This window comes from Schistocerca cancellata, chromosome 11 (assembly GCF_023864275.1).
Source record: "Schistocerca cancellata isolate TAMUIC-IGC-003103 chromosome 11, iqSchCanc2.1, whole genome shotgun sequence".
NCBI lineage: Eukaryota > Metazoa > Arthropoda > Insecta > Orthoptera > Acrididae > Schistocerca > Schistocerca cancellata.
Window position 1 is genome coordinate 154,710,439 of NC_064636.1, and position 13,942 is coordinate 154,724,380.

A 13,942-nucleotide genomic window follows, 5' to 3' on the forward strand; every position below is an offset into this window, starting at 1 on the left:
TCGCAAATTGCGAAATTGCATTTAGAGGAAACCAAAGAATTCCCTTGCTCTTGCACTGTTGTTGCAATGCACAAACCTTTATTTATGCCCACTGCGAACAAATTACAGTATTTGGTAGTACAGCCAACTATTGTAGCAGTTCTCTGCTCTGGCCATACAATTACGCATCTGACTTATTGAGTTTCTCTAACAGCAGACTTTTATTCAACTTTCTTATTATAATGTATCACACCCACCATTAGGTTATCTGTTCATTTAACTTACACACACAATAGCTTTGAAATTTTCTGTTAATTTCCCTGAAACACCTTTTATGCTGGCACCCAACCGACAGACTGCCTATACTAGCAAAGAATCAAAGACTCGCCTTCAGCAAACCATTGATGAATACTAGCTTGGGAAAATTGCAAGTTACCATTGACCACGACGCTGCACACATCACTGAGTGGAGTAAGCTGGAATACCTACATTGAGTGGTTGCCTTGGTATCATCACTCTCCCAGTCACTGTAGTTGTCCTCAGATTTGTTATATGATCATATGTAATCAATGATATTGTGAATTATTGAGTTCATCAAAACCAGTGGTGCATGAGCAGCAGCTGTTGGGTAATTTTATACTTAAGTGGATTTTGGATCCCGGCACAATTCAGTCACGACTCTCGTTTACGACTAAGCATTAGGAGATTGGATGCTAATTTGTATTAGTTTGTCTACATTGTATAATTTTGTCATTTTTCTTATTCAGTACCAATTAAGTACACGAAATAAGATTTAATAAAACATCTGGTGCAACATACTTCCAGAAACATGTAAACAACTTGTCAAGTCCCTATCATGTAAAACTGTCTACGCATTGTGTTCCAAACGTGGACAATCATGCTATTAAGCAGGTTGTTATATTTGTTGTTACATTTACTAATGCAGGATTAGTACTAACAGAACAAATGTATACACTATTAATGACACACAGAGCAAATCTCTTTAGAAAACATACCTGAGTAAAATAATTGCCATAATCATGTTTCTCCAGTGTTGAGTTTACTAGCCTGAGTGAAGGAACTGCCATAATATATGGGTACCCAATTGCTGACATTGTTTGTAAAATGCAGAGTTAAAGTAATACATGATGACTATGTTAGGGATAATAATCAGAAAGTCATGACATTTCCTTGGCCTTATACTGAATATTGCATGCTACTTATAATTACTGACGAAGGTAAGGATTTATCACAATTCAGAATCCTCTTGTCTCAAGATCGATAGGAAAAAATAGCAGTGTTAATGACAGAAACATATTTGATTCACGTTTGAGGCATATCTAGCAATACAATTTCTTGACATTTCAAGCTGCAGATAGGGATTTTTATATTGCCATTTTATCTGCTACCACTCTAAAGTACACATAATTACACATTTTTTCACAATTCTACCACACTCTTCTGTTATTTCACAGCCATTACCATTTATTGTCTCCCTGCTACATCCATTATTTTACAGGCCTTGAGAGCACCATCCAGGGATACCTATTTGCTTAAACTAACACCTACTTGTTTCTTTCTCAAGTGGAGTAATGCATGCATCTTGAGAGCACTCAATTGAGTGAAACTTCTGTCACAGATTACACATTTATGAGGCTTTCTTCCAGTGTGAATTAATACATGCCTATTGAGAGTGCCTGACATAGCAAAAGATTTCCCACAAATCTCACATTTGTGAGGTTTCTTTCCAGTGTGAATTAATGTGTGTTTCTTGAGATTGCCTGACGTAGCAAAAGATTTCCCACAAATAACACATTTGTTAGGTTTCTGTCCAGTGTGAATGAAAGCATGTGCCTTGAGACTGCCTGATGTAGCAAAAGATTTCCCACAGATGTCACATTTGTGAGGTTTCTTTCCAGTGTGAATTAATATATGAGTCTTCAGATGACATGACTGGGCAAACGATTTGTCACAAATATCACATTTGTGAGGTCTTTTCCCGGTGTGTATCAGTGCATGCCTCTTGAGATCACATGACCTAGCAAACAATTTGCCACAAATATCACATTTGTGGGTTCTGTTTGCAGTAAGTGGATCAGCCTGGGGAGTGACATTAACAACTGTAGATGAAGCTCCATAATCATTTGATTTCTCCGTATCATTTCTCATATGTGTGTAACGCCTTTCATTAGAGGACTTCTTTGAAGCTTTCAAAGTTTCCTTACACGAAGACTGCTCATTGTGTTCTGTAACAGAAACTTCTGGCTCACTATCCAAGAAGATACTGCTTTGATGATGATCACTATCGCCATATTTTTCATGGTTGCTAGCAGGTAAGACAGAATTCTCACTCATTCTCAAATGTTTTTTCAAACTAACATTACTGTGAAATACCTCACCACACCACTTACAAACATACAAAGGTGGTTGCGTACTATCAATGTGCATAAACACATGCATTATGAGTCTGTATTTGGAAGGAAAGCTTTGTAGGCAGAAATTACAGCTATATACATGAAATTCCTTTTCCCTTGTACTACAGTCATATCGGGTAGCATCTGAGCACTCCTTATCAATAATCACATCTTCTGTATTGGGACCCAACTCGTCTGTTGACGTCTTCATGTCTATCACCAACTTATCCTGGACCAGACCATGGTGATAAGTTTCCTCACATAATATGCCACAGCTCCCACCAGTACTCTGAGTCAATCTGAAGAGTAAGGAGAAGAATGTTAAATACTGATATACAAACAGGAAAGAAACAATATTTGAGTGCCCATAAATCAAGTACTATAGGCCGCAATTCATAAAAGTGTATAAGAAATTACATATTCAGTAACTGTTAGTAATTTAAAATTACAATATTCACCAGAAGAAAAGAAATGATCATGTAAACGTGGTTTAAAACGAAAATAACCAGACGAAATTCTCGTTATTCAGGAGTTTTAAAGTAATATAACTATGGGTGAGAGAAGAGCTTTAAATCTCCTGAATGACGACGAGAGTATTTTGGTTCTCTCAGCTGACAGAGGAAGCGCAACGGTGGTTATGGATGTAGCCGACTATCAGAGAAAAATTACTGATCTACTGGATCCGCAAGCATATAGGAAGCTGAATAAGGACCCCACTAACAACGTTCTCGGAACTGTGTCGCGGTTAATAAAAAGTCCTCCATTGAAGAGAGTGTACAGAAAGGTCTCTGCAATTCGATTGCGCTACCACCGAGGCTTTATGGATTGCCCAAAATTGATAAAGAAAATGTGGCGGTAAGACCGATACTAAGTGCCATTGGTTCGCCCACCTACTCGTTAGCCAAGTTTTTGACTACGCTGTTAAAACCACATGTGGGCCGTTCGGACTCTTTATATAAAGAATTCGACACATTTCATCAGCAGATTGAATGGCATAGTGGCCCAGCCGGAGGACATATTGGTCAGCTTCGATGTGGTATCGCTGTTTACCATGGTTCCACTTAATGATGTATTGGAACAGCTGGATCGAATTTTTCCTGCCGATATTTTAGAACTGTTTGAGTGTTGTTTGACGACCACATACTTCAAGTGGAATGAACAGTTTTATGAGCAAATGGATGGCGTGGCTATGGGAAGCCCCCTAAGTCTCATAATTGCAAACTTCTTTATGGAGAAATTCGAAGAACAGGCCTTAGGTACTGCCAGCAAGAAACCAAATGTATGGTTCCGATATGTGGATGACACGTTTGTGCTGTGGAGACATGGTAGGGAGGAACTAAGCCGGTTCCACGAACATCAACAGTATAAACTCGAGAATTCAGTTTACAATGGAGGAGGAGGTAGACGGCAAATTACATTTCCTCGATGTGCTTGTTTTTAGAAACGAAAATGGTAGTTTGGGCCACTCAGTGTACCGCAAACCCACGCACACGGACCGTTATTTGCACCGGGATTCGAACCACCACCCACAAAAGAAGCGGGGTGTTATCAAGACGTTAGCGGACAGAGCTAGAAATATTTGTGAACCTGAGTTGCTCGACGCTGAGATGGAACATCCCCACAATGCACTAATGAAGAACGGATATTCGTCCGCCGATATAAAACGTGCGTTGAGGCAGCCACGCAGAAATCATACTGACGTACAGGCTACTGCAAAATCTAAAGTTTTCCTGCCGTTTGTTAAAAATGTAACGGAAAGAATAGGGAGGATCTTGACGAAGCGGAATATTACCGTAATTTACAAGCCCACCAGGAAGATACAGGAATACCTTAAGCCTGCCAAGGACGCTCGCAAACCATTGGAAAAAGCTGGAGTGTATAGGATCCCATGCAGCTGTGGTGATGTTTATGTGGGTACCACTAAAAGAACTGTTTCTAAACGTTTGGAAGAGCACAAGGGAAATTGTAGAAGAGGAGAAACGGAACGATCAGCTGTTGCGGAGCATGCTTTCCAGCCAGGGAACCACAATATTCGTTTCGAGGAGACGCAAGTACTAGCGGCCACGAGCAGATATTACGAAAGGCTCTACAGGGAGGCAATCGAAATCGCTAAACACCCAAATAATTTCAACCGAAAGGAGGAGGGCGTGAAGTTAAACGGTATATGGATGACGGTGTTAAAGAAGACGTGTACCACCCGTCCACTACTGGGTGATGGCAACGGCGATCGACGGCGACCGACAGCGGCCAATTGCACTGACGTTTTCAAAACACGTGACGTCACGCCGCGGCGGGGGAGCGCGCGGACACGGAATTTAGCGGCAGTCAGTAGCGAGACAGTGGGTGTGCTGGACCTTCCATCGAGCTACAGACTCCCTTGAAGATGTCTCCCGCAGTCGGAGACGAAACGTTGGGAATCACCACGGAATTCATCAACCGACCACGGCATAACAACCTGGATAATTATAATGGACTAGCAAAAATCGAAGCATTTTTGAAAATTCTTTGATGTGTGGAAACATATGCACTAGATAATTTCGTATCACAAAAGTATGAACACGAATTCCACCAATTACATCATGGTAGCTTCCAAAGCACTGAAATAAAGATTGTTACGTGCTTTTGTCGACCAAGCATAGCTCGTGTCACATGATCTCGCCAGCCAATGACAGCAGATATTCAGAGCATAGGAAACGTTATGTAGTCAGCCAGTAACAACAAGAATGTTACGCTGTGCAAACACACAAATAGGAAAAGTTAATGGTTTAAATTAATATACATCAGTACACCCACAATAAAAGCAAAGTTTTCATACATAATTTTGACTTTCGAAAAATTTTTGCTGATTTTCCGAGAGTATGGTTACAAGAGCACCAGCTTCAATTGCAGCAGCTTAATATTTCTGACGAGCACGATAATAAATTTCACTTATGTGCACCGGACACTTCATTCCTTACGTGTTCTGTAGAGCACTTTGATTTTTTTTACATAGATCGCTGAAGAACTTACTTCACACTTGTTTTTGAAAGGCAACTATACTTTTTGCCAGCATTATTGCATAATCTGTAATCAGTGAAAGAACTAAAATAAATATGAAAGACTAAACTCGAAACCTTGTTATCGTTTGTGTATTACCTGTTCAAGATATGTGAAATGCAAATGTGCAGTCAAAATTTAGAATTATGTCATGGTCTTCTGGGCCCAGAATTTTTCCATATGGCTGGACAGGAGCGTTAAGATTTGAATGAGAATCTATTGATTTAAGAAATTCATCACACGTTCTCACACATCACATCTTGCATAAAATGAAATTTACTTTGAAATTAACGCTTCTGAAACCAACATTCGCAATATTTCCCCTCCAGTTGTAAATGTAAGCAATTATGACATCACTAATCAAAATGAGCCCAGGAATGAGACTCATTGAAAGCAGTTCGTTGTTACAAAGAATTGCAGAATGTTTAACACTGTTGTCAGCAGGTACTTGTGAGTGCACGGGTTGTTGTTGTGAATGGGGCATTTTCTTTGCAACAAGAGATTTATTTTGGTGATATTCCCCCGATTTTGTGTTATTGCTGCAGTATTATTCTGCAGTGGTGGGCTACAGTAAAATTTTTAATTAGTATATCAGTTCTTAGGAATCAACATTACAAAAATTTTACTGAAAAACAAAATAATAAAAATTGCTGGATATCTAAAAAATCCCTCGTCCAGATCTGAACAGACTTCAGTCCTTTTTGCATGGATATATTAAACACAAGGTGTACAGCAGTAACCCCAAAACCATTTCTGAGCTGGAAACATATGTTCAGGTGGCCATCGACGATACTGATGTTCCAATACTTCAGTGGGTCTTGCAGAATTTTGCTATCTGGCTGTGCCACATCATCGCCAATGATGGCAGCCATATCGAACATGTCATAACCTAAATCTGGACATCTGTAGAGAAGTTTACATTTTGAATAAATGTCTGTGAACGCTGTAGTTTGCAACTAATTTACGATTTTTTTTCATATAGTTCAGTAACTGTCACCTTGTCTGTTTGCTAAGTTACAGACTGGGCACTGGGCTATGGGCTACATATCCCTCGCTGTTACCTGTGTTTTGATGGAGTAATTCAATTACGTATGTTGGTGTGGCTTTCTGCCCAAGTGAGGTTATTATTTCTTTTGTTTAATGCATAGGAAGGTGAAATCACTGTTAATGTTCAACATCCTTCCCCACAGTATCACTCCCTCCTTGACTCTCTGATTCTTTTATGGAAACAATTTGTGGTCAAGAGAAAATTTAAGGGACCACTGAAGCTTTCACCTTTTCCTGATCTTTGTCTACTGGACAATGTACATCATTAATGTACATAGACTTTAGAACCATTTAGTCTGAATGTCTAATAAAATATATTTACTTTATGATTGATCAAAATGTTTGTGGGTACTCATTTTACTGGTTAGTAGTAATAACTGCTTATGGTGTTACACATTGTGTCAATGATGAACTGCAAATTGTAGTTTAAGAAGGAAACAATGAAATGGTCTTACACCCAAATTTCCAAGTCGGCAGGTTAATGCATTATATTCTATCCCACTGATTTCTGAACTCAGTCTTCAAAAAATATTTGCATGTCTGGTACCTATGTAGGTACATTTCTTATACACCTGCTGTCAGATAGGGCACGTTACACAGCACAGAGGTCTAGTGAACCCTTTTAGGTATTACTCAGAATACTGAAGCTTTCACGATCTACAGATGGCAAGTGCTGACTATCAACTTTAGAGTCCTCTAAACACAACTAATAAGACCATTCCAGACTTAATTTATCACACTGGTTTGTAGAGCAGGCAACCACATCCAAACTTCGACAATTTTTCAAAGAAAATTCCGCACTGGCTGTATGAATAATTTTTATTAAATTTGTGACTGGTTTCGCACCAGTTATTGGTGCATCCTCAGGCAATCTGTACAAAAAATAATATATTATGAGCTCATATAAACTATTTGATCCCCCAATTCTGAAGTGTCCATTAAACTTTTAAATAGCCAGTTTTTTTAATGAAACAACAAAGTACTCACATACACTATTTATAACATAGTAATGTTGAACATTGCCCTGTAGCCACTGCCCACCACTCACATCCAATATACTGTCATCTGGTGAAAGCAGTAGTTAAAACTTGAAAATATTTTTAAAATGGCTCTGAGCACTATGGGACTCAACATCTTAGGTCATAAGTCCCCTAGAACTTAGAACTACTTAAACCTAACTAACCTAAGGACATCACACACACCCATGCCCGAGGCAGGATTCGAACCTGCGACCGTAGCAGCCCCGCGGTTCCGGACTGCAGCCCCAGAACCGCACGGCCACCGCGGCCGGCTAAATATTTTTAATTTTTTTTTAAATGATGGGAGCAGCAATGACCTAGAAAATAAAATATGCACTGCTCAAATGTTGCAGTGGCGTACAGGTAGTTAGTGCATTGCAACGATCATAGTGTTCAGAGCAGGGCGAAACCTTTTGAATCCAGGCAGGAAGTCACTCAGTTTCTTGCAGTCTGTCACCTAGATAAACCATATGCTAACCCACTTTTCAACATGATTTTGCTTGCAGCTGGTAAGATACAAATTATAGTAACTATAGAGTAATGTACAGTCCTTGCCTAGTTTCATGATATTACACTACACTGTGTTATATTAACACCTGATCCACAGATCATGAATATGACATTTTGTGATGTGGAATTTGTCAGTTTAACATTAGGTTTCTTAACACAATGCAATTTTATTTACAATAAGTATTTCATATTTAAAGACTCATCTACTGAGGAGACAATGTCATCATTCATAAATTCTTTTGATTTGTTCTTAGATGCTGGTTGGCTATTTGGTAGACGTTCAAAGATTTTTGTGGCAGCATAATTCACCTCTTCCTGTGCCAAAGTCACATTTAGCCCACTGCACTTTGCTGTTATCTTTGAACAGTGATTCGTCATTAATAACAAATTTAGTAAGTGAATGTACATATTGTGAAAGTACTGTGAATATCCCAAGTTCCTTAAATAAGTGTCTACAAGGTTATCTTGGCTGCTCTCCAACTACTAATCTGCTTTTGTGCAATGAGTACTTTTCCTCTTAATGATGAGTTTTCCCAAAACTTGATGCTATATGAGAGCAGTGAATGAAAATAGGCATATTGACAATGCTAGTTACAACTCCAGAATAAAGGAGAAATTTCCTAGTTAAAGAACAAAGGAGGAGGAAATTACACATGAGCTTGAAGAGAAAAGTAAATTTAATGCTGCTATACTAAGGTGTTGATATGGAGGTTGTCAGGTGTCATTGCCATCTTTATAATCGATATGAACTTCACAGCTTGGCAACAGAAATGGAACACACAATTGTGAGACTGCCCTATTTGTGCAGAAAAGGTGGACATGGTATCATTGAATGGAAGGGAGGGGGAATGAAGAGGCAAGGGGAGTGGAGGGGGAAGAAAAGCAGAGGAGAAAGGGAGTGGAATGGAGAGGCAAGAGGGAGGGGACTGCGTGAGTAGAGGGGAGTGGGCAAGTAGAGGTCATAGAGGGGACTCCATACGTTAAAATTAAAGAGGCCGGTTGCACGATGTTGGGGCATGAGCGGAAGACGGCCTAACGGTGTGCGGGACCGTAGCCCAGCTTCATGGAGACGGTTGCGAATGGTCCTCGCCGATACCCCAGGAGCAACAGTGTCCCTAATTTGCTGGGAAGTGGCGGTGCGGTCCCCTACGGCACTGCGTAGGATCCTACGGTCTTGGCGTGCATCCGTGCGTCGCTGCGGTCCGGTCCCAGGTCGACGGGCACGTGCACCTTCCGCCGACCACTGGCGACAACATCGATGTACTGTGGAGGCCTCACGCCCCACGTGTTGAGCAATTCTGTGGTACGTCCACCCGGCCTCCCGCATGCGGTCCGGTCCCAGGTCGACGGGCACGTGCACCTTCCGCCGACCACTGGCGACAACATCAATGTACTGTGGAGACCTCACGCCCCACGTGTTGAGCAATTCTGTGGTACGTCCACCCGGCCTCCCGCATGCCCACTATACGCCCTCGCTCAAAGTCCGTCAACTGCACATACGGTTCACGTCCACGCTGTCGCGGCATGCTACCAGTGTTAAAGACTGCGATGGAGCTCAGTATGCCACGGCAAACTGGCTGACACTGACGGCGGCGGTGCACAAATGCTGCGCAGCTAGCGCCATTCGACGGCCAACACCGCGGTTCCTGGTCTGTCCGCTGTGCCGTGCGTGTGATCATTGCTTGTACAGCCCTCTCGCAGTGTCCGGAGCAAGTATGGTGGGTCTGACACACCGGTGTCAATGTGTTCTTTTTTCCATTTCCAGGAGTGTAGCTTTTTGAACTCTGTCATATGTTTAGTGCATTATTTTGATTGAGCTACGTCTGACCAAAATAAATAATATGGTAACGATTATTTCCTTTCCTGATGCTGTAAATTTATCTCAGGGAAGTAGTAATATTTACTACACTATCAGAACCTTTATTGGGGTGCATCTTTCGTCATACCATTTGTTGTATGTGTATCCAAAAGGTTTCAGGATTCTTCCTCTTGATTAGTGACCCCCTGTGAAAGGTATCTTACAATTTAAAACATCTACATTTTTCCTTGTAGGATACTCGCCATGGTCAAGAAATTTCAATATAGTACAATGACGAACATCTTTCTACACATCTTCGAAATCATTTTCCTTGACACAGGTTTCCATCGACTGCACTTCTGCAAATATTCTCAGTAAAGTTCAGAGCTGTAAGATTTCCTCTCTTTTCGCTTTGTCTTTAAGGTCATAAAGAAATCCGTTTACCTAGTATAACACTATGTGCTGGCTCTGTGTGTTTTGGAACGAAGTCATCTTAACTCAGAAATAAAAATTGCCATACTAATCAATGAAAATCACTGCTCTCTTAGCAAACATTGCTTCTTTCAGGGAGCACAAGTGAATGTTGGATAGTGAGTGTAAAAAAAATTTGCACAGCCATGCCAACAGCAGCATGGATTACGCACAGCATTACCATATGACTTTGTCTGTCTGGTACCCATTGCTTATTATGCTATTCGGAAGGCACCTATGGTGGAAATGACACTGTGGCAAAAGTATGAGCTTAGAGACATGGACCAAGCCAAAAAATTGGCTAAAGGGTGCTCGTTGACATTCAAAAACTGGAGGGAAGATGAAGGCTGTGAAAACTGGCATAATCCTCTGAACCACCATTGTTGCTACCTGATGTAGAGAAACACAAACTTTATGCAAGGAAGCAATCGTTTTTTATTTCAGAAGTTACAGGCGACAAGTTTCTGCAAGCCCAGTGCATGTCTTAGCCTAGTGACAGATAATGTAGGATCACTGTGCAAGGGTTTCACTAAGCAAGACGATGTCATAATGGGTGGAACTGGAACCAGTATTGACATGAGTCAGGTCTACAATATTGAGTACAACTTACTAAAAATATCATCTGCACCCAATCTTACAACCGTAGGCTTGGCTCCTGCTTTCATGGTGTTAGGCTTGCCCCAACTGAACAGTTTTGTCAGGAAGATGCTGCTGTGGGCAGCTACTTTGTCAGGCATGCCTTTAGTTCCTATTGATACTATTAGCAGGTGGGACTTCACAAGGTGTGGCCTGCATCTCAGTAGGAAAGAAAAGGGTAAATTGGTCGTGATGATAGCAAAATTTTTAAGCGGATTTCTGAAACTCAGGGAAGTACCTCTTTTTTTAGGCTAAGATCAGTGACCAATGATTCGACACTGAAAGAAATTAAGCTTAATGAGAATATCAGACAGGTGGGTACTACACATTCTCATGAAAGTACAGTGAAAAATAATGTTAGTCCATCGCATCAGAATGTCAGGATTAAAACATTGAATCAGATGAGCTTCTTTTTCGTTTAGAAGATTTAGAAACAGCGTTAAATAGATGTAATATGCCTGTGCAAACACGATATCATCAAAGATGTGGAGAAGATAATTTAGGTGGGTGTAAGGTTTCAGCGTATGTAAGTAGACACATTATGGAAAGAGGTGGAGTTGCCATATACAAGGGCTGTTCAAAAAATTCCATAACATTCGTAATTTCGCGCCAATTGCGTCTTGGAGCGAAATGCAGTTGGCATCCCTGCACATGCTTGTGTTTAATGTGGGTGTGCCAGAATTTTCATTGTTTTATGTCTGTTATTGTTCAGTGCTGTATTGAGTAGAATATGTCAACACAGTTTGCGAATTTCGAGATGGCAGAGTCAGAAAATCTATGATCCTGCATTAAAATTTGCATGAAAATCAAGAAAACCTTTAGAGAGACACAACTGATGCACGAACCCTACAGTGGTCAGTGCTTAAGCCATACTCAGTTTTACGAATAGTTAACATAGTTTAAATGTGGCCGGACACATTTTACAAATGACCCTCATTCAGGATACCCTTCACAACATGTACCAGTGATGCTGATGTTAGGGGCGTGAAAGAAATTGCGCATCCCAATAGAAGAATAACTGTCAGAGAGACTGCAGAAGACTAACATTTCTGTTGGATCATTTCATGAAATCCTGACACAGCATCTTGGAATGCATCGTGTTGCAGCCAACTTCATCCCTCAGTTCGTCTCACAATCTGTGAAGAGCTTTTGAATCTGGCAAACGAGAATGAGATGATGCTTAAGAGGATCATAAATGGTGATGAGGTGTAGGTCTCTCATTATGATGTTGAAACCAATGTTCTATCTTTAAAATGGGCCAGGAACAATCCTCGAATACCAAAAATAGCTTGTCAGGTTAGGTGAAATGTAAGGGCAGGCTTATAGTTTTCGTTCACTTCAGGTGATTAGTTCAACACGAATCTGTGCCACAGAGAAAAACTTGATTGTGCTACATGTATCACAACACTTGCAAGAAAATGTGAGAACGAAATAGCCTGAAATGAGACGAAATAATTCATGGCTCTTGAATCACTATCACACATCCGCACACTCATCCCTGTTGGTGTGTGAATACTGCATAAGAAATGGAAAGCGAGGGAAGAGACTGGGGAGAGAGTAGGAGGGAAAGGGAGAGGGTAGGAGGGCGAGGGAGAGGGAGAGGGAGAGGGTAGGAGGGCGAGGGAGAGGGAGAGGGTAGGAGGGCGAGGGAGAGGGAGAGGGAGAGGGTAGGAGGGCGAGGGAGAGGGAGAGGGAGAGGGTAGGAGGGCGAGGGAGAGGGAGAGGGTAGGAGGGCGAGGGAGAGGGTAGGAGGGCGAGGGAGAGGGAGAGGGAGAGGGAGAGGGTAGGAGGGCGAGGGAGAGGGAGAGGGAGAGGGTAGCAGGGCGAGGGAGAGGGAGAGGGAGAGGGTAGCAGGGCGAGGGAGAGGGAAGCAGGGCGAGGGAGAGGGTAGCAGGGCGAGGGAGAGGGAAGCAGGGCGAGGGAGAGGGAAGCAGGGCGAGGGAGAGGGTAGCAGGGCGAGGGAGAGGGTAGCAGGGCGAGGGAGAGGGTAGCAGGGCGAGGGAGAGGGTAGCAGGGCGAGGGAGAGGGTAGCAGGGCGAGGGAGAGGGTAGCAGGGCGAGGGAGAGGGTAGCAGGGCGAGGGAGACGGTAGCAGGGCGAGGGAGAGGGTAGCAGGGCGAGGGAGAGGGTAGCAGGGCGAGGGAGAGGGTAGCAGGGCGAGGGAGAGGGTAGCAGGGCGAGGGAGAGGGTAGCAGGGCGAGGGAGAGGGTAGCAGGGCGAGGGAGAGGGTAGCAGGGCGAGGGAGAGGGTAGCAGGGCGAGGGAGAGGGTAGCAGGGCGAGGGAGAGGGTAGCAGGGCGAGGGAGAGGGTAGCAGGGAGAGGGAGAGGGTAGCAGGGCGAGGGAGAGGGTAGCAGGGCGAGGGAGAGGGTAGCAGGGCGAGGGAGAGGGTAGCAGGGCAAGGGAGAGGGAGAGGGAGAGGGAAAGGGAAAGGGTAGCAGAGCGAGGGAGAGGGTAGCGGGGAGAGGGAAAGGGTAGCAGGGAGAGGGAGAGGGAAAGGGTAGCAGGGAGAGGGAGAGGGAAAGGGTAGCAGGGAGAGGGAGAGGGCGAGGGAGAGGGTAGCGGGGTGAGAGGGAGAGGGTAGCGGGGCGAGGGAGAGGGTACCGGGGCGAGGGAGAGGGTACCGGGGCGAGGGAGAGGGTACCGGGGCGAGGGAGAGGGTACCGGGGCGAGGGAGAGGGTACCGGGGCGAGGGAGACGGCAGCGGGGCGAGGGAGACGGCAGCGGGGCGAGGGAGACGGCAGCGGGGCGAGGGAGACAGCAGCGGGGCGAGGGAGACAGCAGCGGGGCGAGGGAGACAGCAGCGGGGCGAGGGAGACAGCAGCGGGGCGAGGGAGACAGCAGCGGGGCGAGGGAGACAGCAGCGGGGCGAGGGAGACAGCAGCGGGGCGAGGGAGACAGCAGCGGGGCGAGGGAGACAGCAGCGGGGCGAGGGAGACAGCAGCGGGGCGAGGGAGACAGCAGCGGGGCGAGGGAGACAGCAGCGGGGCGAGGGAGACAGCAGCGGGGCGAGGGAGACAGCAGCGGGGCGAGGG

The 13,942-nt window shown here is 43.9% G+C and overlaps 1 protein-coding gene across 4 annotated transcripts in view; it reads right to left on the minus strand.

Annotated features, from left to right (window-relative positions):
* Positions 1–805: 805 nt before the first annotated feature.
* LOC126108743 (zinc finger protein 493-like) overlaps positions 806–13,942 on the minus strand; it is a 150,327-nt gene continuing 137,190 nt past the window's right edge. For all 4 annotated transcript variants that reach the window (XM_049914086.1, XM_049914088.1, XM_049914085.1 and 1 more), the window contains one exon: positions 806–2,692. In XM_049914086.1, the coding sequence (XP_049770043.1) occupies positions 1,525–2,692 (1,168 nt within the window). In that variant the 3' untranslated portion in view covers positions 806–1,524. The remainder of the gene's footprint in view (positions 2,693–13,942) is intronic.